The sequence below is a fragment of the Gastrolobium bilobum genome, unplaced genomic scaffold, assembly GCF_033153095.1.
Source record: "Gastrolobium bilobum isolate Gb01-03AN ecotype WA unplaced genomic scaffold, APGP_CSIRO_Gbil_v1 utg7917, whole genome shotgun sequence".
Taxonomy (NCBI): domain Eukaryota; kingdom Viridiplantae; phylum Streptophyta; class Magnoliopsida; order Fabales; family Fabaceae; genus Gastrolobium; species Gastrolobium bilobum.
In genome coordinates this window covers 551953-574865 of record NW_026898898.1, presented here as the reverse complement: position 1 = coordinate 574865, position 22913 = coordinate 551953, and the positions used below count along the sequence as shown (strand labels likewise).

Sequence of the window (22913 nt, the reverse complement as noted above, 5' to 3'; positions counted from 1 at the left end):
CCATGAGATGAGATGAATCCAATGGCCTCAATTCTATTCGCAAACTGAATATAACAGATGGAGATTCCTTTCCATTGATTCATTGGTTTTGGATAATGCGACTACATTAAAAATTAGACTATGCTAAATGGAAGATTAACGACCTTTTTTATTTTAAAGATGCAATTCAAGTTACTAGTCAGTTTCATCTTAGCCTGGCGCAAATTACAGTGCACTTAAATGAAACCGTCACATGAAAAAACTTCCGGAAGATCGCATATTGTCTCGTTTTCTGAAGGCTGAGATTCATTTTCGATTGTGTAGTGTAATTTCCAAAGCATCACAGTTTCCTCTTTCCCAAAGACTTTCATAAATAAAATCAACTCAAGAAGAATATGCGATATTTCTCTGAACCTTCTTTATGACTATGAAATTCAAATAATTTTATACTGATTGCATTTTTTGTAATATGATTGAAAAGCGTAAACAGAGAATTTCTTCTCCATTGTAAAAAAGGAAAAGAAAAGCACAAATCCTTCATTTCTCATCTTTTACGTACATTTAACAAAAAATAAAATTAAATAAAAAATAAAAAATTGAAAATATAACCCGCGGAACAAAGATGGGCTGTGTGTCGCTACTATAATGAAAAGATGGGCTGTGTGAATGTGTAGTCATATCAATGAATATGGCCTATGATAGTTTGCACCATGATAATTAAAATTGGAATTTTATTCAATAAAAAATTGTATGTGTAGTCGTATCAATGAGTATGGCCTATGGTAGTTTGCACATAATTAAAATCGAAATTTTACCTGAGATTAAAAGAAGAATAAAAAATTATAAAACGTAAAATTTTAACATAAAAAAATCGTAAAAAATTATAAAAACATAAAATTATTTGAAATTTTGATGAAATCGTTTTGATTTAAAAAATTATAAAATCATAAAAATGTAAATTTAAATCGAAATTTTAACTACCATGTTTGCACCTATACAAGGTAGATTAGCTTGCGGTTGCGGAACTCTGATGTTTATAAATGAGTAATAACTATGCTTGTGCTAATTTTTGTGTTGTGTACCAACCTTTCTCTTTTTTCGCTGCTATTCTCTCTAGATTTGAGCACAGTACATCTACAGTATGGACTGAAAAATATAACTTCTACGAAGAAAAATAATAATTAAGAGGGTTATATATAAGGTAAGTTTTTGTTGTTGGTATTTTTATGTTCTTAATAATCTGGTTATTAATTATTTCTTTTTTCCATTTCTAGATAAATTCACTGATTTAAAGCAAGAAATCATAAGTGGCTTATCGATAATATGGGATTTAATGCATGTTTACATAGAATCCCAACAGAGGCTGCTAATTGTAATTGTTGTTATCATGTTTGGTAATTTTGAGACAGGAGCAATTTTGCATTTCAATCCTGGTTTTTGATGCCCTACTTTTATAGTAAAAAAAAAAAAAACTTAATTAACTTATATAACACAAATATCCTAACAATCTAGTAGTAATTATATTATTATTCTAGTTGTATTCACATATTTTCATTAACACAAGTATCCTAACAATTCAAATACACGCTTCATTTTCAAGTGGAGCAATTTCAAGGATGCTCGTGAACTCCTTCACTGCGTGTTTACTGTTGTTTTTTGTTCCTGACTTTATGTGCACAGACAACAGATATTGATAACCAACCAGTGTCCCCCATTAATTTAGGCTCAAGAGTTCACAAGCATTGTATTATTTGAATTTCTCCTTGGAACTAAACATATGTCGGTGCCACTGCATCATTTCATATGGAGTACATTATTATTTTTAATTGAATCCATATTATAGTATTTTAACTCTTAATCTCTATAAATATATATATATATATGAGGTAGGATCATTTGACACCGGTGTCAAATTTGAAGTTTGACACCTCATCTGAGAGCCGTTAGATCAAAAAAGATCAATGAGGTGTCAAACTTCAAATTTGACACCGGTATCAAATGATCCTACCTCTGTATATATATATATATATTCATTACAAACATGTAGACGTACTTTAATTCGTCTGTGTTTGATACTTCATGCAATACAACTAACTTAACAAAAATAAAATATGGGTTCGCGATAACTTATCTACGGTGAGCCCAAAACGACGTCATTTTGGGACGGAAATTAATGTATTTTTGTAATTATAATTTATTTTAAGGTTATAATAGTCTTTTTCATTATAATTTTTTAATTTTTCAACTCAAAACGACGTCGTTTTGAGAACAAATGTAAATAACTTATCTACTTTCACTTTAGAAACATTAAAGCCATAAAATATACCAAACAATATAAATATAAAACCGTCCTATCTGGTTCATCTAACATCTAGGGTTTTGTGGCCCATCTTCTTATATTAATTCAGCAGTAACAATACAGATAAGGTATTTTAAGTTGTTGCTTTGGAATATCATGATCTACTGAATGAAAGGAAGCAATAGCAATTGTACAAATGTTGCTTCACTTTGAAATAATAATCCCATTAATTCAAAACAAAAATCATGCAAGTAAAAAATATTCAACAAAGATCATGATTAAGATTTTAAAAACAAGAAGCATTGTAGGAAACTTTCAGATATGGAATCATTGTTCCTCCCAAATTGTCAGTGAGTAACATAACACCAAGTATCAACTTGAGTTATGGGAGAAATCTTCCCTTATTTGAAGGATCTTACATTGTAAGTTATATATTAAATATGTAATAACATATTGACATGTCACTTTTTTTTTGTCTGATCCCATGTGAGGTTCTCTCGAAGGACGAGACCCCCCAACCATAAGCCAGACAGGTACATGCCGACCCTCTCTTACACCTGGACTCTCTTATGTTATTTTTCTGGCTCCTGGTTTTTGTGCACTTCTACAAGTGGTTTATGGTTTAGGGGATCTTTTTTTTTTTTTTTTTTCTCTTTTGGCCTGTTTAAAAATGTTACTATCTTTGAGGGTAATGATGGGACTAATCCATATGTGTATGCTCAATCTTAAGTGGGGTTAAAGCTAAAAGGCTCATGGCTTCATGCTTATGATTTGCTTGTGTTGCTTTCAAGAGAGAGAGAGAGAGAGAGAAAGCTTTTTGGTTGGCCCTTTTAGCAGATTGGTGTTCTGGGAGGTTTTACAATTTGCTACCAAGGTTTGTTAAAGCTTTTTTGGTGGGGAGGGGATGTAGTTATAATATTACATTGAATTCTAGTCAAAAATATTATTCATATTTTCAGTGCTTGAATTTAGAATTAGAGCATAGGTTTAAGACTGTTTAGTAAATTACCCATTAAGCTTTTCCTCTTCTCTTTGTTGAAGTTGGGTTTTGATTTTGTTTTTGTAGTTTCACTGGCCTTTTATTTTATTTTATTTATATGATTTTCTGAAATAGATGAAATCTTTGGGAGGTTGAAAAAGTTAAAAAAGTGTTTTTTCAATGTGATTTGAGGACAAAGATGAAATCTTTGAGTAGTGTAGGTCTTGGTCTGAGTATTGTTTTCGGTTGTCTTTTGTTGGCTCTGGTAGCTGAGGTTTACTATTTGTTATGGTGGAAGAAGAGGATAACCAACAGAGAGATTGAACATGACTATGGCAACCCAGTGAAAGAGCTATTCTATATGTTTTGTTGGAAAAGGCCATCATCTTCTTTGAGGCAAACTGTTTTTACTCCTACAGAGCTTTGTTCTTCAATGAGAATAGGTGACACCCTTGTTCATGATCCAGAACTGCAACTTCAGTCACAAAGTAGCAAGGAATTTCTTTTCAAACCCTTTGGGGAAGATGGCATTGAGGCAGAGTACATGAGGCAGCAAGACCTCTTAGGTCCTCCAAGATTCTTATTCACAATAGTAGAAGAATCAAAGGAAGATTTAGAATCTGATGATGGAAAGTCCAAGGGTGAGAAAAGTGGAAAGGGTTCAAGGGGTAGAAGCTTGGGTGATTTGCTAGTTGTGGAGACACCATATATGACACCTACTGCTTCTCCACCTTATTTCACTCCTCCTTTCACTCCTATCAGCCCCTATAACCAACGTGGATTCAATCCTCTTTTTGAATCAACAACTGATGCTGAGTTCAATAGAATAAAGTCATCACCTCCTCCAAAATTCAAGTTCTTACAGGAAGCAGAAGAGAAGCTTAGAAGAAAATTGCATGATGAGAATAAGGTAAATGGAGATGAGGTAGTTGATAGTTCTTTTATCACAATAGTTGTTGACAAGAAAATAGAAAGAGAGCTTACTCACCAATCTCATCTACCACCACAGTACCATTCAAGTACTTCACAGGTACTTCCCTTAGCTTCTTGACACATTCACCACACTCAGTTCATCAACCAGAAGAAAGCATCTAACATCAAAGTTCTGCCAGTCAACTGAGTTTTTTTTTTTCCTTCATTAATCTTTCTAATTACATTGTGAAGAATTCCACTTTTTCTTTTTTTTGTTTTGGGAATTTGTTTCTCCCCTTTTAAGTTGTTTTGGGATGCAGTCATAGTTTAATCTGCTAAGCCAGTTGTGAAATGTACTCTCAATGTTTCATAAGACATGGGGTGCAATATTTTCTGCGCAGAAATGCTTAAAGGTGGGTCTGATGCAATAGGAAAATTGATGGGCATTTTTTTTTCTTATTAAAATTTCCATGCTCACCCAAATTCTCCATTTTCGTAATGTATCTGACACTGTAATTATTATCATTTTTTTGAGTGATGAGGTGGTCCTAGTCTTCCATACATGCAGCTGTCAGAAGGACTTTGAAAGAATTCTGAGTCTCTGCTATTTATTTTCTTTTCTTTTTTTCTCTTTACAAACATATGAATAAGACATGTCTTAAGCCAACATTGTCCCATGTCATGTTTTTCTGTTTCTTTGTTGCTATGTTTTAGACAATAAAGTTTTATTATTAAGTGATATCTGCCGTGTGATCAAAATCTGATGAAGATCAAAGAAGGGCTTTTGTAGTGAGCCATTGAATAGTTCATGGTTAACATGTAATATATTGCTCAGCCAAGCACTATCCAACAAAGTGACAAATTTGATAAAAAGAGAGGCTCTGCTTTTGTGGCTTTTTCGCTAAACAACAAGGGATGAAATTGCCCGTGAATATGTCTCGTGGGTCATGACTCATGACCGAAAGGTGCCATCTTTGTAACCCCACCACCACGTTGAAGAATCATAACAGGTCAGAATAAAGAATAAAATATGGCTTTAGGCATAACTTTTCTTGGCTCTTTTTTGTGTTGCACGTTGAATCAACTATATCTTGAGCTATTGACCTCTACATAAACACAGAATATCTCGTTTACTTTTTTTTTTTTAGATACATTGATATAATTTATATTGGCCCTTCAGTTTTTGGCTACTCCTTCAACATGAATAAATCTTTAGTACATCGCATTAGTAGGAGTGTGACATATCAACCAACAAGATTTTGAAGAGATATATTTTTTTTAATGTTATAACTTTATATATTCTTCAGAACATAGTAGTTAATTGCGTTGCAATAGCGCCGTGAGCCGCGCCGTATGGGCGTTGCGGTGCCTCGCCACAAGAAACTGCGTCGTGCCGTATCGGAACACAATAGCGGCCATTGCGATCACATTTGCGGTCATATTACTGTCATAAAGCAAAATGTCAATTTTGTCCTAAATTTAAATGTGTAACAAAAAAAATTTAAGGATTTTTTAGTCTATCTGTCTCTCTCTGTCACTTCTGCCTTTAAAAAATATTTTTTTGTCATTATTTCTGTCATATATTTATGCGCTATTTCCGACACCGCAACCTGCTATAACGCTATAGCATTTTTCGGAGTTGGCCGCGATATGTCGCAATTCGCATTTGATAATTATGCTCTGAAATACATAGTTATAATATTAACATTGCACCTAATGTTCGATGCCACGGTAGTACAGATTTGTTCCATCAAGGTTGCTTGGCCTTCTCAACCTTTGTACGCACGTTAATGATCCGGTTAAAAAATATCAAGAAGAATTTTGTGTGAAACTATGGGGAGACCAAAAAAATATTCTAATTCGGTATGCAAATGAACAATTTCAAGAAGGGAGAATAGTAAACCTGTCATAAACTCAAATAATGTGTAATATTTGCTGCCCACTATTATTATTATTATTTCTTTGATGTCAATTACAGTGTAAAAGATGACTGTAAATTATACTGTCCTTTGTCTTTATTTTTTATTTTATGTTAAAACTAATCTATGACTAAATAATTTGCAATCGAAATATAACTCTGTAAAATTCTTATTTACTGATAATATTATATGTTTTTTATTTATATAAATTTACATTTATTATCATTATGTAGAACTTCAGATTAACATACCACTCTGTAGATTGAAAAAAAAAAAAAACCCAAGTGGGATAAGATTTGGTTGATATTATTACTGTTAATAAAGTCAAATGAGATGGAAAGTTTACATTCCCCCTAAATTTGGAAAAAGGTAAAATAAAATCCAATAAGAGTGGATTAGTTGTGACATGACAGCTTCACATAATTTGCAAGAAATCTTAGGTTAAAAGATCCATACCACACAAAAGGTACCCAAAAGTAAAAGTATCCATATCTAATGGACACAGACATAATAGGGGCAAAAAACCAAATCAAACACTTGGACATCCAAGACAAGACATATCTTAAATTCCCATTGCAGCTATTTCAGTAATTCCCAGTTCAGAACAAAGTGAATTCAAGCCAGATTCTTCCAACAGGCTGAAAGCAGCAAATCCATAGTAGGAGTGGTACAGGTCTGGAAACTCTCCAGGGAATTTGCTGAAACCACCATACTGGTTAAAAACCAATATAAGAAGCAAAACATGAGTTTCAAAAATTAGTTCATCCAGTCTAAGAAAAATTCAGGAGTCATTGAAGCAGCAAAATATGAGTTTCAGAGTTAGTTCAATCAGCCAGAGATTTTGGCATCACATAAAATAGTTCCCTCCCTTCATGTGTTCTGCTAGGAACTAAAAATCTGGTCTTTTCTAGGTCAATTTAAAATCCTCATTTCACCAATTAATAAGAACATAAACTTGACATTTCCCTTCCATGGTTAGAGGTGGACTCAAGTACTAAACCGATGGTTTTCTCTAAAGGGAAGAGGCAAATTACTGTAAAAATCATAAGTTTGAGTTTAAATGTAAGAAGTGAAAGAACATTTTTTTTTTTCTTTCTTTTATGCTGGGAAAGTGGAATTAATAGCACCTCAAAGAAAACCCAGAGTAAGTATAAATAGAATAGTTTCACAAATTAGGATAAAAAGAAAATTATTTAGCCAATATAACTAGAGACTGGACTCGCTTCTTACTTGTTCACTCTCCTCACACTACCCCTCTCCTTTCCATTATAAAATTAAATTGACCATTGAATATTCTTCCTGTTATAATTTCATGACATATTATATATACTATTTTACTTCTTTGATAGAGAGTGTGGCTAATGATCTTATCTGACACAAAAAAAGGAAAGACTTGAAATCGATTTCAAATGAAGAGAAAATAGAGTAATAGAAAAGTCTTAGTTGCTTATCATACAATTCTTTTTTGACTAGAATCAAATATGGAGTCCATAAAGTACTATGATGCTTTTGACAATGGTATAATCATAACATAAAAGTACAGGAAAGAAACCCAAAAGAATGGGAAAAAAAATCCCATAAATGAAAAGGCAGTATCTAACATTTTCCTTAATATACTTAACAACAAAAATCGTGTTAAACTTAAATCACTATCACTATTTTCCTTACCTTTCATTTTCTATAACTTTTATGATATAATTAAAAAAAAACCACTCCCCGTTAAACTCGACTAGCGAGTGTGGGTTGAAGGCAATCCTTGTACGTAGCCTTATCCTTGCATATAATTGCAAAGAGACTGTTTCCAAGATTCGAACCCATGACCTCGAATCCAGGAAACAGCCTCTTTGCAATTATGCAAAGGTAAGGTTGCGTACAAAGATTGCCTCCACCCCATACTCGCTAGTTGGGTTTAACGGGGAGTGGTTTTTTTTTTTTTATGATATAATATATCATCAAATTTTATTTCTCCCCCTAACATCTACAACACACTGTATGGAAAGCAGAATAGTAATTGTAGTACCTGATACTGACAGGCAAGCAAAAATCCACGAAGAGCTTTATTGTCAACAAAGTTGCATCCACCTAGAATCCTTAAGACGGCTCCAATCCTACCAAACACATGATGCTTGTGAAGGCTTTGACGACTTACAAATAAGTCAGGGACGCAATACCATAGAAATTAATAAAGGCTCCATACTGTACTTACCAAAATGCATAACATGTATCGCTAGGTTTATTACGTCTACCTTGAAATCCACCATCATTTCCCTGCCTCTGAAAAGGAAAACAGAATTAGTGAATCTTGATCCAAGGAAACCGAGCACTAAATGATTAAAAAAAGAAAGAACAAACACCGGTGCATAAGGCTCCTCGACTTGCGAGGATAGAGGTGATGGCCGATTGTAACAGCCTTACCCTTGCATTTTTGCAAAGAGGTTGTTTGCTAGATTTAAACCCGTAACCTTCTGGTCACAAGGAGCAACGTCTCCAAGGCTCGCCCTCAGGCCATTATTTGAAGGTCATTCACAAATAAGCAGCTCTTGAAAATGATCCTCAATCCAATGTGTTTATTTACTAATTAATAGTTTAATAAAATCAATTCATCTTATATTGAAAGTGTTTAGATGTAAAAACCTGCAAGATCCAGTCCAGCAGCAATGGCACATCTATCAAAGAAGATGAAGCACAACTTGAGAGAATATTATCTTCAATGAACCCCATTAATCGGAGAGATGCAATAGCACAATAAGTTGCACCACCTGAGCCACTAAAACAAGTAATTTTGATAAATATAATCTAAGAAATAATAAACATTTTAAAACTGGATGAAGACCACCATTCAAAATGCATGCAAATAACTTAAGAAAACCAACAGGTCTGAACCAGAATTGTTATTCCATGGAGCATAAAATTTAAATTGAATGGAGCTTGAGCAGGTTGTTAACTACAAGTCCACGAGTATTACAATGGCCACCACAAGGATACAAAATAGCAGCCAACTGATTGGTTTACATGGATACTAGACTATGTCAATACTCGAGAGTGTAAAACAATGACAAGAGGAAATATCAAAAATAAAATGTTGAGGTCTGTTCAAAGAAGGCAATCCACAATCAATATTTTAATGAAAGATACTCTCATAAGTCAAAACCAATCTGTCCACCCAACCAAAGGGGAAGAAAGAAAAATATGCCTAGAGGCTAAAACTTTGCCCTCTGTAAATTAATATTTAATCTGTAGGATTTCATGAAACAATCTTAAATCTCATGTAGTACATCTTCTAAAAGGAAAATATCTCTTGATCAGATAGCATAACATTTCGAAGTCTTAGATTTCAACCTCCAACCAACCAAGACTAACGTAAAATATATTAAACAAATCTATCTTGTGATGGACAATAGCATCAAAAAATAAAAACTGAAAAAATTACTTCAGGAGATTCAGGAGAAAGATAACAGATTGTTTGAACTCACCGTGAGATTCTGCACCCGGTACTAATCCAAAGCCACCATCATAAGACTATAAAGAATAAAAAAAGGAAAATAAAGATATCAATGTCATTTATGTACACACACTCATTTTCATGGAACATTTATGCCCTGAATATAGTACAATCATGAGATAATACTCTTATACCATCCCCAGTAGATGCACTAGCTTCACAAACCTGGCAATGTAATATGTAATCCATGGCTTTCTCCTTGTCCATGCCACTCCAGTTATCCAGCATGAAACAGATGGCAGCTGATACAGTCAATTAGTTAAAATTATATGCGATATCAGGATTATTTATTAATCAACTAAGTAGCATCACCATTTCATGTCTTTTTTCTCTTACCTGCACAATATACAAACCTAAGATCTGTTTCGCCCCCAGTATGAATAGGCATGAAACTGTCAACATAGATCAAAGAGTTGAGGAACAAGAAGTAATTCCAATTAAGCATATCATTTTTTGTGTTTTGGGGGTGGGGGGGCGTTAAATTTAGACATAAATCTCTGAAACCATATTCCACTAAATTGAAAAACCATCGTGGATTTTACTCATATGACCATCACACAAGCACAAAGGGCACGGTTCTAATCCAAATTTCAAAAGCATACCTTCCATCAGGCTGTTGAAGGTTCCTCATTGAAGTCAACATTGATTCAGAATCAAGATTGGACAATTTATAACCAACAATTTTCAATATGGCAAGGGCACAATAAGTACTTGCCAAGTGACTATTGTTGTGAAGCAAAACCTTAAAAAAATAAAAAATAAAAGTAAAGAAGTTAGGATTCTTCACCAACAGAAAAAAAAATTTGCACTTTAAAATTTCAATCTTTTGTCGTACCCCATTCTCATCTGGAGGAAACTGTGAAGTTCTGGAACCATGAAAGCCATAGAATTGTCCTGCAGCAAAAACCTTCAAATGGGTCAACTAAAAATCAAATTTTGGAGATCAAATGCTGCTAACAAGTGCATTTGCATACCATTGTTGAGGTCAGCTTTGGTTCCAGGGTGAACTTGGAAAGACAAAACCCAATTGGCAACAGCATCCTTCTCAACCTTTAATCACAAATTCAAAAAAGAAAAGAAAAAAAAGAACTTGAGTTCACAAATGAACAATGAATCATAAAAGCAGTAACAGCATGCATAAAACATAGGATTATTATATATACTCGATGAAGAGCGTTGAGAATGTCAAGTCCAGAGATAACAAAGTAAGCGAGAGTGAGGTGGTTGATCTCTTGAGATTCATATGGGGATGGGAGCAAGTGATACATCATCTCAAGAAACGTGACATGAAGATCCTTATCCATTATCTCGCAACAGTTTGGTGGTGTTGACTCCGAGGATGAGTCTTCTGCAGAATCCATGGAACTGCTTGTGATGATGCTCAATTTCAGAAAGTGTGAAATATAAAAAGGGTTCATGAAATAACTTTGTGATATTTTTATTTAGAGTAAATATCCTTCACGTTCCTTAGAAAATTTCACAGCCATGATTTAGTCTCTAGCAAATAAAAAGGTTACGTGGTTCTTAAAAAATTTAAATTGGACCCATTTTAATCCTTTTGAGGACTAATATGGCTCTTTTTTGAATTTGTGAGGGACCACGATTTCAACCAAATGGGTCCTTTTAAATTTTTGAGGGACCACGATGGCCCTTTTTATTTGCTAGGGACTAAAACGGCTTCGTGAAATTTTCTGAGGACCAAAAATGGTATTTACTCTTTTATTTAAATTACCTTATTTTGATGTGTTTTGAATATTTTTTGAATATTTTTTCAATTTTTAAAGAATATATAATTATATTATTTTAGAAAAGAAAAAGACATAAAATAACTCACTTTCAAAATTTAAAATTTATATTAAAAACAAAGAAAAGTTAACTCATGTTCTTATGATTTACTTCAAAATCACCTGTATCCCTATTACCTGTATTCCTGTGATTTTTTTATCACATATGCCTTCGTAGTTTACAAAAAGGACATATTTTTTTATCACATATACTCCTGTGAATATTTTATATTTTACAAATCACAAGAACATATGTGATAAAAAAAAGGGTTTTATAAGAATTATGTTATTGGAAAAGTAATTGTGTAATGTTATAGAGATTCGTTTTGCGTGCTGTAATTTCTTTTTTCTTTTTTCTTCAAAAAGTGTGGGCCGCACAAAATGTTGAGTGTATAGAAAAGTTTGTTGTGTCATGTTAAATGACAAATGTAAACCCAAAAAAAAACACCACATAAACATAGATGATTCTACAGCAAACCACAAAGGTATTAGTGAACTTTTCGGAACAGTGACCATTTTGTCACGTTTCTCCAAATTATTTACCAGACTGCTACGCCAACAGTAAAAATTTCCGGAATGCCATGCGGCATATTTCGCTCCACTGTGCAGCGAATTATGCTTGCAAATAATTCGCTCCACAGTGTAGCGAAATAAGCCATGTCAGGCTGCACAGTCAGCAATAATGACACATGTCAAGCAGGCACTAATACAAGCATGATTTGCTACACAGTGTAGCGAATTACTGCCAGCTTGACACATGTCATTTTTGCTGACTGTGCAGCCTAACAAGGCATATTTCTCTACACTATATAGCGAATTATTTGCAAGCATAATTTGTTTTACAGTGTAGCGAATGAATAAATCTTTGGTGCTACTGTTGCACCAAAGATTCAGTACATCCCATCAATAAAAATATTACATGTCAGTCAAAGTTTTCTTTCCTCTGCCAAATTTTATCTCTCTCCTCTAATATGTAATGCTCCTATTGGTGAGATGCACTGAATCTAGGTGCAACAATAGCACCAAAGATTTATTCGTAGCGAATTGAATTATGCCGCGTGGCATTTCGAAAATTTTTACTATTGACGTGGCAATCTAATAAATAATTTGAAGAAGTGTGACAAAATGGTCAGTGTCCCGAACTTTTCCCTAAAAAAACCCACTCATTTTATCTTCCATAAATTCGTGTTTTTCCCCCTAAACATCATTAGTTCATTACCCTAAAATCGTCTTTTAATTCATCCTAATTCAAAAATAAAATAAAAAAATCCTATAAACCGCGTTCTGAAGTCTAAACGCAAAATGGTTGATGGTGGTGTATAACTATAAGCTTCAAACTCCAAGCATTGGTTGCGTTGCAGGCCCTAAATACTTATAGTAGTTTTATCGAGCAGGTAGTGCGCACACTCCAAACCAATGAAACGCAACAAAGCAACGGTGTTGACATTCGCTGAGAAATGCAAGGTTCTTCCTTGTTCTCTTTCTCTTTCTCATCAAACAGTAGCACCATCGATATGATTCATTTTCAAACAATATTTCATGCCTTGTTATGTATGTAGAATATATTGGCATCAAACTGGCAAGGTTCCCTTAATACTATCAAAGCAGATGCCAAAGGAAGGTACCCAATTTTCCCTTTCCCTTTTGCTTCCTCTTCATATTCTCTGTTCACAACTCACAAACCTTAAGCCCAGCCTTACTTCCTTGCAACACTTAACATTCTGTATAAAGTTTTTTTTTTCTTAATAATTAAAGACATGTGGTGTGATGATTCTGTTACAGCAATAGTAGTTTACTAATGAGTCTTTGTTACTTTTGCATGATTTCAACAGCAAAGGGGATATCCATACATCTAAGGTTAAATACATACTTAAAAGGGGGCAGCCATACCTTTGGGTGCCAGAAAATGATTTGCATAATGTGGTATGTTGATCTTCATATTCTTTTTTTTTTCTTTCTTCTGTTTTACTATTGCTTATTTACCCTGTCCAATGTGAAGATGCGATGGCTAAAGAGAAATCTTAGTTCATAATAAAAATATCTTGTATCTTTTCTAAGGGTCAAAATGTTTTAGTTCATCACAGAAGTATCAGAGAGAGGTAGCTTTGCTCTGAGGGTCGGTTTGGAGTCCCTTTAAAATGGGGTGAAAAATTAAGGGATGAGCTTCGAGATATGTTAGAGAGGTAGCAAAAGTATATTTCGAATGACAATATAAAACACTGCCTCACTACAAATCAATCCAGTTTGATGAATTACTGTGTTAAATCTCCCAAACCAAGTCTATAGAGACTTTCGAACCATAGAGAGAACGGCAGTCGGAACACTTATGTAGACTTAACCTAAGAAACAAAACCAAGTGGTTGTTCCTTATAAATCTGTTCAGCAAGCTCAAAAGACACTTTAAATCTCAAGCTAGCAGATAAGCCAATGGTGCATGGTAGCCTCGGAAAGAAAAAGGTGAGCATATTCAGCAGAAGCAATCTTGGCCAAATTTGAAGTGTCGCCTTAATCCAATCCATACATGAGTGTAGGTTATAGGTTTTTAACCACCAACCTTGCTTTAAGGCAATTTGTCTGGCCATCAGAACTTTATCATCTAAACACAATGATCACCAATGATAGATTTGCCTGGAGGAAAAGGAACCAGCTCTACGGCACTAAATTGCAAGACAGTTATTTTTTCTACCGTTTTTGGTTGCTACATATGATTGGATAGAGCCTAACCGACATTTTTGAAGTAGAAATAGAACTCGAAGTGACAAATTCATAATGGGGTGAAGACATCCTATGTTAATTTGAAATAGTATAAATAGGGTGTGAATTTTGAATAATTAATAATAAACAATATAAATTATCATTACTATCTCAACATAATATATGCAATTGCAAGACTTTGTTAAAAGCAAATGCATTACATTAAAGGAAAGTATATTCATCTCCTAGGGAAATTTTGATGTTTGGTTTTATTTCTTTTTTCTTTTTTGTTAATCATTTTTAATGATAACTGGTTGCTTTGATTGTGATTTATTTGTCTTTCTCTTCTTATTCTCTCTATTAGTGTTTTTGGTTCATGTCATCAACTGGACAGTTCATCATATTGTAGATGAACCTAATAGCAGGAATGTTTAGAAGGCTGCCATCTAGCAGATGAAATCCATTTTTATTTTTGTTCACGGTTTAATTCCCCCCCCCCCCCCCCCCCCCCCATGCGAATGCTTATTTTACTTATGAGAATGAGACTAGATGTGTTAACAAATTTCATCTGAGTATATTTCATAGTTACAAGGAGTCAAGGATGACACATTTGATTTTTGTTTTATGCAGAACACAATCATTGATGAGCGTGGTTCATTTGCTGTGACCAGCCCTTTTCCAGGCCCACTGGGAGTCTTATTAAAATCAATGAAAAAGGTTGTGCATGGTATACATTTGTTTTCTTTTGATACTACAATCTTATCCTATATGAGAAAATTTGTATATCCTAGCTTGATTCTCCATAAAAATCTCTAATAAAGGGCTTTTTTCCTAATGGTGCCTGCTTTGAGATTCCTGTATAATTAGAAGAAATAAAGGTATAAGCTAATTGGCTGATTTATTCACATGCTGCAGTTACCAATACGGGTTGCTTTATCTGGGGAAGTTCTTCCTCTTAAAGAAGATAAGGTAATGCCACAGCAACTGTCCATATGCTTGCTCTTCATCATTTCATGATCGATAATATACTTTACCCTAATAATGCCAGTCCTTTTCAACTGAAAATCTGTATTTTTTGAGCTTTGTAGCTTTTCAATGTCTTTAGCTTGGCCAAATAATTGCTACGCTTCAGTAAACTTTATCTTTTATGCCACTCTTCAGAAGTTTTATGAAAAAGAAAAAGTTAGTTGATTTATCATCAAAACTACCTATAGGCTATAGGTCTTCATCGTTATCAATTTTAAACCTTGATTTGTTCCTTAATAGTCTGTAGGGTTATATTCTCAGTAACTGATTAGTGTGAAATTAAATTGGTTAGGACAAACCGGAGGTAAATGAAAAGAATAGTCAAGTTTTAAATTTTATTATTTATCAATCATTTGAACTGATAAAAGCTGAGCTTTTTGTAGAGGATGTCAGCCGATACTGGGGAACCTTATTGGACAAATTTGATTCCCAGCTGGATCAGAGTAAATATATAATTCATTGAACAGGATAAAAATACAAGCTTATTACCTTAAAAATTATAATGGGAATGGGTCAAAATCTTATTTTTATTCCAATTGCATGATTGTTGTTAATGTAATATCTTAAATTCTGATAAAATAAGTACACAACATTTTGACAAGTCCTAATTGGAAGATGGAAAGCTTAACTATATATTTGAACTTTTATTTTCTGAAAATTTTCATATTGGCTTTGAAAACTTTCCACGTGAATAAAATATAAGGGAATAGTATTTCTACAGTGACTGCAGGTAAGGTTCTCTATGTGGCCCCCAAAACTACACTGTTTCATGCTTAAACAATAAAAAACATCTGAGTTGCTCTCTAATGAAATGTTAATCATTAGGAGTTATCATGAATCTTCTCCTTTAGCATCCGAACGGTGCTGTTCAAGTCCACTTTCACAGAGAAAGCATTTCTCATGAATGAAAAAATATTGACACTGATAAGAGGTGGCGGTGGGGTTGGCAACACCGCCACCGCTGAAGCGACCTTGATTTTGTTTGGCTTCCGTCGCACCTGCTTCGTCGCCGTCATTGACTCCTTCACGGGAAGCTGCTGCATTTCCTCCCTAATTGGCGTCAAATTCTCTGTCTCCAGCAGCTGACGCAACTGGTTTGTCACCGGGCCCTGAAATCCTTCAAATGACGGCGGCATTGTCACTGGGTCCTCAAGTAGTTCGTATAATGGCGGCAGCACTTGCTCAGTCACTTAGAGAGCAACTTAGATGTTTTTTTATTGTTTAAGCATGAAACAGTGTAGTTTTGGGGGCCACTGTAGAGAACCTTACCTGCAGTCACTATAGAAACGCTATTCCCAAAATATAATTACGTGTATGGATAATACCAGAAAAAAGATGGAGTTTTATATTATTTCACATTTTTTATTCATTGGTTTTTGATATATAAATCAATAGATCCTCCAGTCAGGTTAGGTATAATACGTGGCTTATCATAATGTTGGCAAGGGGCAACAGAATTCACTGCATTGCTATAGACTTGTTCTTGATAATTGATATTGACATTAAGTTATTGATCTTGGTGTAGATTAAGTCTCTTGCAGAAAAACTTCAGGAAGTCATATTATCTGAGCAAAAAGTTATCAATGAGTTCAGTTACACTGTTTCTGGAGTACTAAGTTCTAGTGTTAGCTGTACATCACGAAGTGATAATCTTCAGGAACTATTGGGAGGCAGTGAAAGATACTCTGTGTATAGATTTAGAATGAGGTAAGAACTTGGATGTTTAAATCTATATCTTGAAATGTGTTGTTTCACTATATGAATGCAAAGATCATATCTGGTTCTAGTATCCATCCAGATTGGGTCTTCCTGCAATCCTAAATAGTTTACTACAGTCATGGGACAAGTTTAACACCAAAATTTCAAATTGTTAGGGAACATAAACTAAAATTTTATATATTTAAAATTAAATACAGATAGTTGTGGTAGGAGGGAGAGTGAGCCTACTTAATTCACTATTTCCTTCTATGAAACTTATGGTTTTAATATTTTTATTAAGTTGGTAGGTTTGTGGCAATACTTAGTTATGACACTTAAGTAATGGTTACTTTTAAAACATTAAAATTTTGAGAACCTGCTAAATGTCTAATATGTTGCATCAGATGATTGTCCGTGATCTTGTTCTGTATGCATCAGCAAATAGGGCTTTTACAGAAGTCATTTACTTAGGAAGCTTCTTCCTGAAATAATCAGCTTGAGCGAACTTTTATTATCCTGCATCCGCTAGTGTGACCAGGACATCATTAAACTATGAATGAAATTAAAAAATCTAAAATGTTTGTTTCATCTAATGTGAGAGTTTACTGCTCAGATCTTGCACATTTATTGATGCATATGGAGGCACATTTGAAGTGGATGTTGAAGATTTGGAAACATCCAAAGCTGATGTCTTAGGTAAAGACCTGGTTTGAGATGCATAAAATCAGTATCTCATATTTATGTAACAGAAGATTCACATCTCTTGTATGTGTCTTGTGTAGCACCATTTTCAGCAAAGTTGATTGATGGGATTAACCAAAGCGAGGCAAGGCGGAGAGCCCTCATGCTTTTTTGTTTTGTTTACATGGATGCCAATGCAAAGGTAACTTAATAATCTTAATTATTCTCTGCGAACAAAACATATGTTAAGAACATCAAATTGAAACCATGAAATATTATCATCTCATCTGATTACAAAGTTGTTAGTGCTTAAACATCTAGAACCCATATCTTACCTAATCAGTTCATTTTCTTTTTTTATTCTAATAATATAATTGTAAGAAAAACTAACTATTCCACCGTTTTTGTATTAAGGATGCATACATAGCATCCATTGATCGCAAAGGATTTGATGTCCTGGCAAAAGTTTCCAGTCCAATTTTGACGGATGGCGTTGGTCACTACCAATGGAAAGAATTCAGGTTCATGTTCAAGGAAGAGGCAAACAATGTTGAAATGTTTTGTCGCCAACTAGTCGAAATGGAAGAGGAGGTCATCAATAAGGTTTCGACCTCTAGTGGACTAAAATAATAATGTTGACCTTGGTCGGATCCATTTTTGTATAAAATGTCAGCTAAAAGATATGATAGCTAAACATGCAAGAGACTCTGCGCATCTTGACATGAATAATTTGACCCTTTACTTTTTATGTTATTTTTTGTCAATTAGAACTGTACAAGGTTTTACTATTCCATTACAAACTTGATGAATGATTTTTGAGTGAGTACGTCTTGATGGGAGGATGTACATTTTGATTGAAATTCGTTCGCTCCCGTTATTCCCATTGGCTGCGGGTCCTGATATGTCTTCATCAATATTTTTTAATCAGATTAGTCGGCAAAACCCCCTTCTCTCTCTCTCTCTCTCTCTCTCTCTCTCTCTCTCTCTCTATATATATATATATATATATATATATATATATATATATATATAAATGTGAAAGCAGGAAATTTTTGGCATATAAGTAACATTACCCAATTTAAATCAGCTTGAAACTGAAATATATCAAAATCTTCATACTAAAATTATATGATCCAGATTAATAATGAGCTGACAGTATACTATTTTTCAATTATCAAAACCAATGACAAATTGAAATCAACAATACAATTTACGAAAGCAAAATTCTATACTAGCCATAACAAAACAAAATAACAAATACTAATACGCATAATTTTCTACCAATACCTAACAAATCCATTTTAATCAACCTCCTCAATCTTGGGGCCAGCACCGCTACCACTTGCAGGTGGAGCATCATCATTCTCATCACCACCTACATCAGCCCCGCCTTGATACATCTTGGCTATAATAGGATTACATAAGCTCTCAAGCTCCTTCATCTTGTCTTCAAATTCATCAGATTCAGCAAGCTGATTGGCATCAAGCCATTGAATGGCCTGCTCAATTGCATTCTCAATCTTTGTCTTGTCTTCTGAGGAAAGCTTTGAACTGATCTTCTCGTCCTTTATGGTGTTTCTCATGTTATAGGCATAGTTCTCCAAGGCATTCTTCGCCTCAACCTTCTTCTTGTGCTCCTCATCTTCAGACTTGTATTTCTCTGCTTCTTGAACCATCTTCTCAATGTCTTCCTTTGACAATCTTCCTTTGTCATTGGTAATGGTAATCTTGTTCTTCTGCCCAGTGGTTTTGTCCTCGGCAGAGACATTCAAGATACCATTAGCATCAATATCAAAGCAAACAGTGATTTGAGGAACACCACGGGGAGCTGGAGGAATGCCTGAAAGCTCGAATTTACCCAACAAGTTGTTATCCTTAGTTCTTGCTCTCTCACCCTCATAAACTTGAATCAAGACACCAGGTTGGTTATCAGAGTATGTAGAGAATACTTGTTCCTTCTTAGTAGGAATCGTAGTGTTCCGTGGAATTAATACAGTCATGACACCTCCAGCAGTCTCCAAACCTTGAGACAAGGGGGTGACATCCAAAAGCAACAAATCTTGAACCTTTTCATTGCCTTCGCCACTTAATATAGCTGCCTGGACAGCAGCTCCATAAGCAACGGCTTCATCAGGGTTGATGCTCTTACACAGTTCCTTCCCATTGAAGAAGTCCTGCAGCAGCTGCTGAACTTTAGGAATCCTAGTAGAGCCACCAACAAGGACAACATCATGAACAGTGCTTTTGTCCATCTTAGCATCCCTAAGACACTTCTCCACAGGTTCCATACACTTCCTAAAAAGGTCCATGTTGAGTTCCTCAAACCTAGCCCGAGTGATTGTTGAATAGAAGTCAATACCCTCAAACAAAGAATCTATCTCAATGGTGGTCTGAGCAGTGGATGAGAGCGTCCTCTTCGCTCTCTCACAAGCAGTTCTCAACCTCCTCAGGGCTCTTGGGTTTCCGCTAATGTCCTTTTTGTTCTTCCTCTTGAATTCCTGTACAAAGTGGTTCACCATTCTGTTATCAAAGTCCTCACCTCCAAGGTGAGTGTCTCCGGCTGTGGCCTTAACTTCGAAGATACCCTCCTCGATGGTGAGGAGAGAAACATCAAAAGTTCCACCTCCGAGATCGAAGATCAGGACATTCTTCTCACCAACACTTGTAGCTTTCTTATCAAGGCCGTAGGCAATAGCTGCGGCAGTTGGCTCATTTATTATTCTCATGACATTGAGGCCAGCAATAACACCGGCATCTTTGGTAGCTTGACGCTGAGAGTCATTGAAGTAAGCAGGCACAGTTACAACAGCATTCTTCACAGTTGACCCAAGGTAAGCCTCTGCAATCTCCCGCATCTTTGTTAGGACCATAGACGAGATTTCCTCCGCAGCAAATAGCTTCTCCTCACCCTTGTAGTTAACACCAATCATGGGTTTGTCACCAGCCGCAGCAACAACCTTGAATGGCCACAACTTCATATCACTCTGAACAGAAGCATCGCTAACTCTCCTCCCAATTAACCTCTTCGCATCTGCAAAATAACAATCACCAATTAGCAGCCACATCGTGCCAAGCAAAAAGAAAACCTTCCACACAACACATACAAACAGCATCCCAAGACAGTAAAACAACTATGTGATAGGAATAAAAAATAAAATTCTTTTTAATTGAAATAGGTTAAAGGAATTGCTCATTCATGTCTTATATTGATCTTTATTCAAACCCAATCAACGCATGCTTATCAATCTGCTACCCACTAATTCAGCAAAATACCTAATTAAAATTAAAAGTTTACATCTAAACTACACACCTTACCGATTAAAAGGAGATTAATAGACAATAACAACTACAAAACTAAATACTACGCATCTGAATCAATCAAGAGTTAAACTCTTGAAAACTTGAGCAAGAAAAGGGGTTTAATTTTTTCAGATGAATTACCGAAAACGGTGTTGAGTGGGTTCATGGCGACCTGGTTCTTAGCTGCATCTCCGATCAACCTTTCGGTGTCTGTAAAGGCAACATACGACGGCGTCGTACGATTCCCCTGATCATTAGCGATGATCTCAACGCGGTCATGCTGCCACACTCCGACGCAGGAGTAGGTGGTGCCGAGGTCGATTCCGATCGCCGGTCCTTCACCTTTTGCTGCCATATTCTCCGACAAAACTTTAAGCCTTAGAAAATTGAGAGATACAGAGATAAAGAAGAAAGAGTTAAGAAGAATAAGGGTTTGAATGAGTATTGAGAGAAAGAGAAGGTATATATATAGGTTAAAGGGAGAGTGTCTAGAATGTTCCGTAAGTGGGTCCTAAGCAGTTGTTGTAGACGATTTTGATTTTTTTTTTTTCCGAATAAATCTTTAGTACATTAATAATGTATCTGTTCATTTATTTTATGATATTTGGAAAAAGAATATCACATCATCTAAAAAAAAATTAAATGTGAGATAATTTTTTGAGGCAGGATTATCTTACATCAGTATAAAGATCTTAATCATTTTTTATATATATTTAACGGTTAAAATTTATTGTGTTTCATTAATTAATTAATTATTAATTCTCAATAATTTTAACCGTTAGATATACAAAAATTTACGATTAAGATTTGTTATAAGAATTTTTTTTTGCACAGATATAAGTTGATTCTATATCTATTTTTTGTTTTTATATCACAAAATATTTGGACAAATACACAGAATTTTGTTATATATCTAATGTACTTAAAATTTATTCCTCTTTTTCCTTAATACGTGATTGGCTCAGTGTAGTTATTGGACGATGGAGAACTGTCGTCGGCTACGCGTTAAGAATAACACTTGCACAACCTTTAGCTGTCACATTGAGTGTAAAAGTACAATCGAATCATCAACAAATCGAATAATTAAATATATATATTTTTTTACCGATTTGATAATTTAATATCTTTTTAATTGATTTAAGAATTCCACTATTTTTTTTAAGGGTTTAATAAGAGTTATGTTGTAGGAAAAGTGATTGTGTTATGTTATAGAGATTCGTTTTGCGTGCCAGAGTTTTTTTTTTTTTTTTTTTGGTTTCAAAAATTGTGGGTCCCACAAAATATTGTGTGTGTAGGAAAGTTGTTGTGGTCATGTTAAATTATAGATACAAAACCCTTTTTTTAAATCCATTTAAGGCAAAGAATTAAATCACTTCACTTCACTGATCTCCAATAAAATATATATATATATATATATATATATATATATATATATATAGGTAAAGGATTTCTCCAGTCATCAAGTTATCTCCAGTGAGTCCAAAACGACATCGTTTTGTGACAGAAATCAAGGTATTTTTATAATTATAATATATTGCAGGGTTATATTAGTCTTTATCATTTTAATTTTTTAATCTTATAACCTCAAAACGACGTCGTTTTGAGCTCACTGGAGATAATTTTATCTCCGGTGACTGAAGAAATACTTTTCTCAACATACACCAATATACCAACCTCCACCATTCATGCACTTAATTTTTTTGCACACCAAACCCAACAACCCTAACTTGGCCGAATTATAGAGAGGTAACATCATGGAATTTTTTTCCAACTTTACACTTATTCACATGCTTATCTCACATTACCACAACTACACAACAATAGTTCATCATCAATTCAAATTTTGAACTCAAAGTTTCCCACCAAAACATGCTTTAAATTTTCAAAACTCAAATCATATAAATCAAACCATTGAAATGAAGATTTCTTACCTCAAATCACTTATCCAAAGTCCAAGGAACAAAACCCAAGCAAAACTCACTCAAAATTCACACTTTTGCACTTGGATGAATAGTGCCACGAATTGGAGAGGAGGAAGAACTCTTCCCACATGCAATTTCAGCCCAAACAAAGTGGTGGAATGGATTCCTTGGATGATTTACTATCAATTTCGTGTAATGGACTTATGGATTTGGATGCT

The 22913-nt window shown here is 34.5% G+C and overlaps 4 protein-coding genes across 8 annotated transcripts; 2 read left to right on the top strand and 2 right to left on the bottom strand.

Moving 5' to 3' along the window:
• Positions 1 to 2771: 2771 nt before the first annotated feature.
• Positions 2772 to 4836, top strand: LOC133285186 (uncharacterized). Of its 2 annotated transcripts, XM_061482374.1 has the most exons (2): positions 2772 to 3152; positions 3527 to 4836. In XM_061482374.1, the coding sequence occupies exon 2, from the start codon at positions 3619 to 3621 to the stop codon at positions 4306 to 4308; it is 690 nt and encodes a 229-aa protein (XP_061338358.1). In that variant the 5' UTR covers positions 2772 to 3152; positions 3527 to 3618; the 3' UTR covers positions 4309 to 4836. The 2 variants fall into 2 exon arrangements, with proteins under 2 accessions (XP_061338358.1, XP_061338357.1); XM_061482373.1 differs by having other exon boundaries at positions 2772 to 4836.
• A 1556-nt stretch (positions 4837 to 6392) lies between these two features.
• LOC133285177 (geranylgeranyl transferase type-1 subunit beta) lies at positions 6393 to 10979 on the bottom strand. Of its 2 annotated transcripts, none has more exons than XM_061482363.1 (11): positions 10754 to 10979; positions 10565 to 10640; positions 10426 to 10484; positions 10193 to 10332; positions 9927 to 9982; positions 9756 to 9832; positions 9562 to 9607; positions 8723 to 8847; positions 8295 to 8362; positions 8109 to 8196; positions 6393 to 6800 (listed from the first exon to the last, which is right to left on the bottom strand). In XM_061482363.1, the coding sequence occupies exons 1-11, from the start codon at positions 10949 to 10951 to the stop codon at positions 6651 to 6653; spliced, it is 1083 nt and encodes a 360-aa protein (XP_061338347.1). In that variant the 5' UTR covers positions 10952 to 10979; the 3' UTR covers positions 6393 to 6650. The 2 variants fall into 2 exon arrangements, with proteins under 2 accessions (XP_061338347.1, XP_061338348.1); XM_061482364.1 differs by having other exon boundaries at positions 6393 to 6786.
• A 1720-nt stretch (positions 10980 to 12699) lies between these two features.
• Positions 12700 to 18242, top strand: LOC133285195 (uncharacterized). The gene is made up of 9 exons (XM_061482385.1): positions 12700 to 12838; positions 12934 to 12995; positions 13207 to 13297; positions 14699 to 14785; positions 14984 to 15037; positions 16620 to 16801; positions 17406 to 17488; positions 17575 to 17675; positions 17888 to 18242. Exons 1-9 carry the CDS (start codon positions 12791 to 12793, stop codon positions 18101 to 18103), a joined length of 924 nt encoding a protein of 307 aa, XP_061338369.1. The 5' UTR covers positions 12700 to 12790; the 3' UTR covers positions 18104 to 18242.
• A 398-nt stretch (positions 18243 to 18640) lies between these two features.
• LOC133285158 (heat shock cognate 70 kDa protein 2-like) lies at positions 18641 to 21189 on the bottom strand. 3 transcript variants are annotated; one of them, XM_061482339.1, is made up of 3 exons: positions 20915 to 21189; positions 19266 to 20504; positions 18641 to 19100 (listed from the first exon to the last, which is right to left on the bottom strand). In XM_061482339.1, the coding sequence occupies exons 1-3, from the start codon at positions 21126 to 21128 to the stop codon at positions 18775 to 18777; spliced, it is 1779 nt and encodes a 592-aa protein (XP_061338323.1). In that variant the 5' UTR covers positions 21129 to 21189; the 3' UTR covers positions 18641 to 18774. The 3 variants fall into 3 exon arrangements, with proteins under 3 accessions (XP_061338323.1, XP_061338324.1, XP_061338322.1); XM_061482340.1 differs by having other exon boundaries at positions 18641 to 19149; positions 19540 to 20504; XM_061482338.1 differs by having other exon boundaries at positions 18641 to 20504.
• Positions 21190 to 22913: the final 1724 nt, after the last annotated feature.

Bases quoted from the DNA above. Each gene is read 5' to 3' on its own strand.
- LOC133285186 (XM_061482373.1), top strand. From the start codon at position 3,457: ATGAAATCTTTGAGTAGTGTAGGTCTTGGTCTGAGTATTGTTTTCGGT.
- LOC133285177 (XM_061482363.1), bottom strand. From the start codon at position 10,951: ATGGATTCTGCAGAAGACTCATCCTCGGAGTCAACACCACCAAACTGT. The intron at 9,608-9,755 runs GTTTGTGAAGCT...TATTCTTTATAG, and splicing joins ATTACATATTACATTGCCAG to TCTTATGATGGTGGCTTTGG. The intron at 8,363-8,722 runs GTTTTTACATCT...TTTCCTTTTCAG, and splicing joins TGCTGGACTGGATCTTGCAG to AGGCAGGGAAATGATGGTGG.
- LOC133285195 (XM_061482385.1), top strand. From the start codon at position 12,791: ATGAAACGCAACAAAGCAACGGTGTTGACATTCGCTGAGAAATGCAAG. The intron at 13,298-14,698 runs GTATGTTGATCT...TGTTTTATGCAG, and splicing joins AAAATGATTTGCATAATGTG to AACACAATCATTGATGAGCG. The intron at 17,489-17,574 runs GTAAAGACCTGG...TGTCTTGTGTAG, and splicing joins ATCCAAAGCTGATGTCTTAG to CACCATTTTCAGCAAAGTTG.
- LOC133285158 (XM_061482338.1), bottom strand. From the start codon at position 21,128: ATGGCAGCAAAAGGTGAAGGACCGGCGATCGGAATCGACCTCGGCACC. The intron at 20,505-20,914 runs GTAATTCATCTG...GTTATTTTGCAG, and splicing joins CCCACTCAACACCGTTTTCG to ATGCGAAGAGGTTAATTGGG.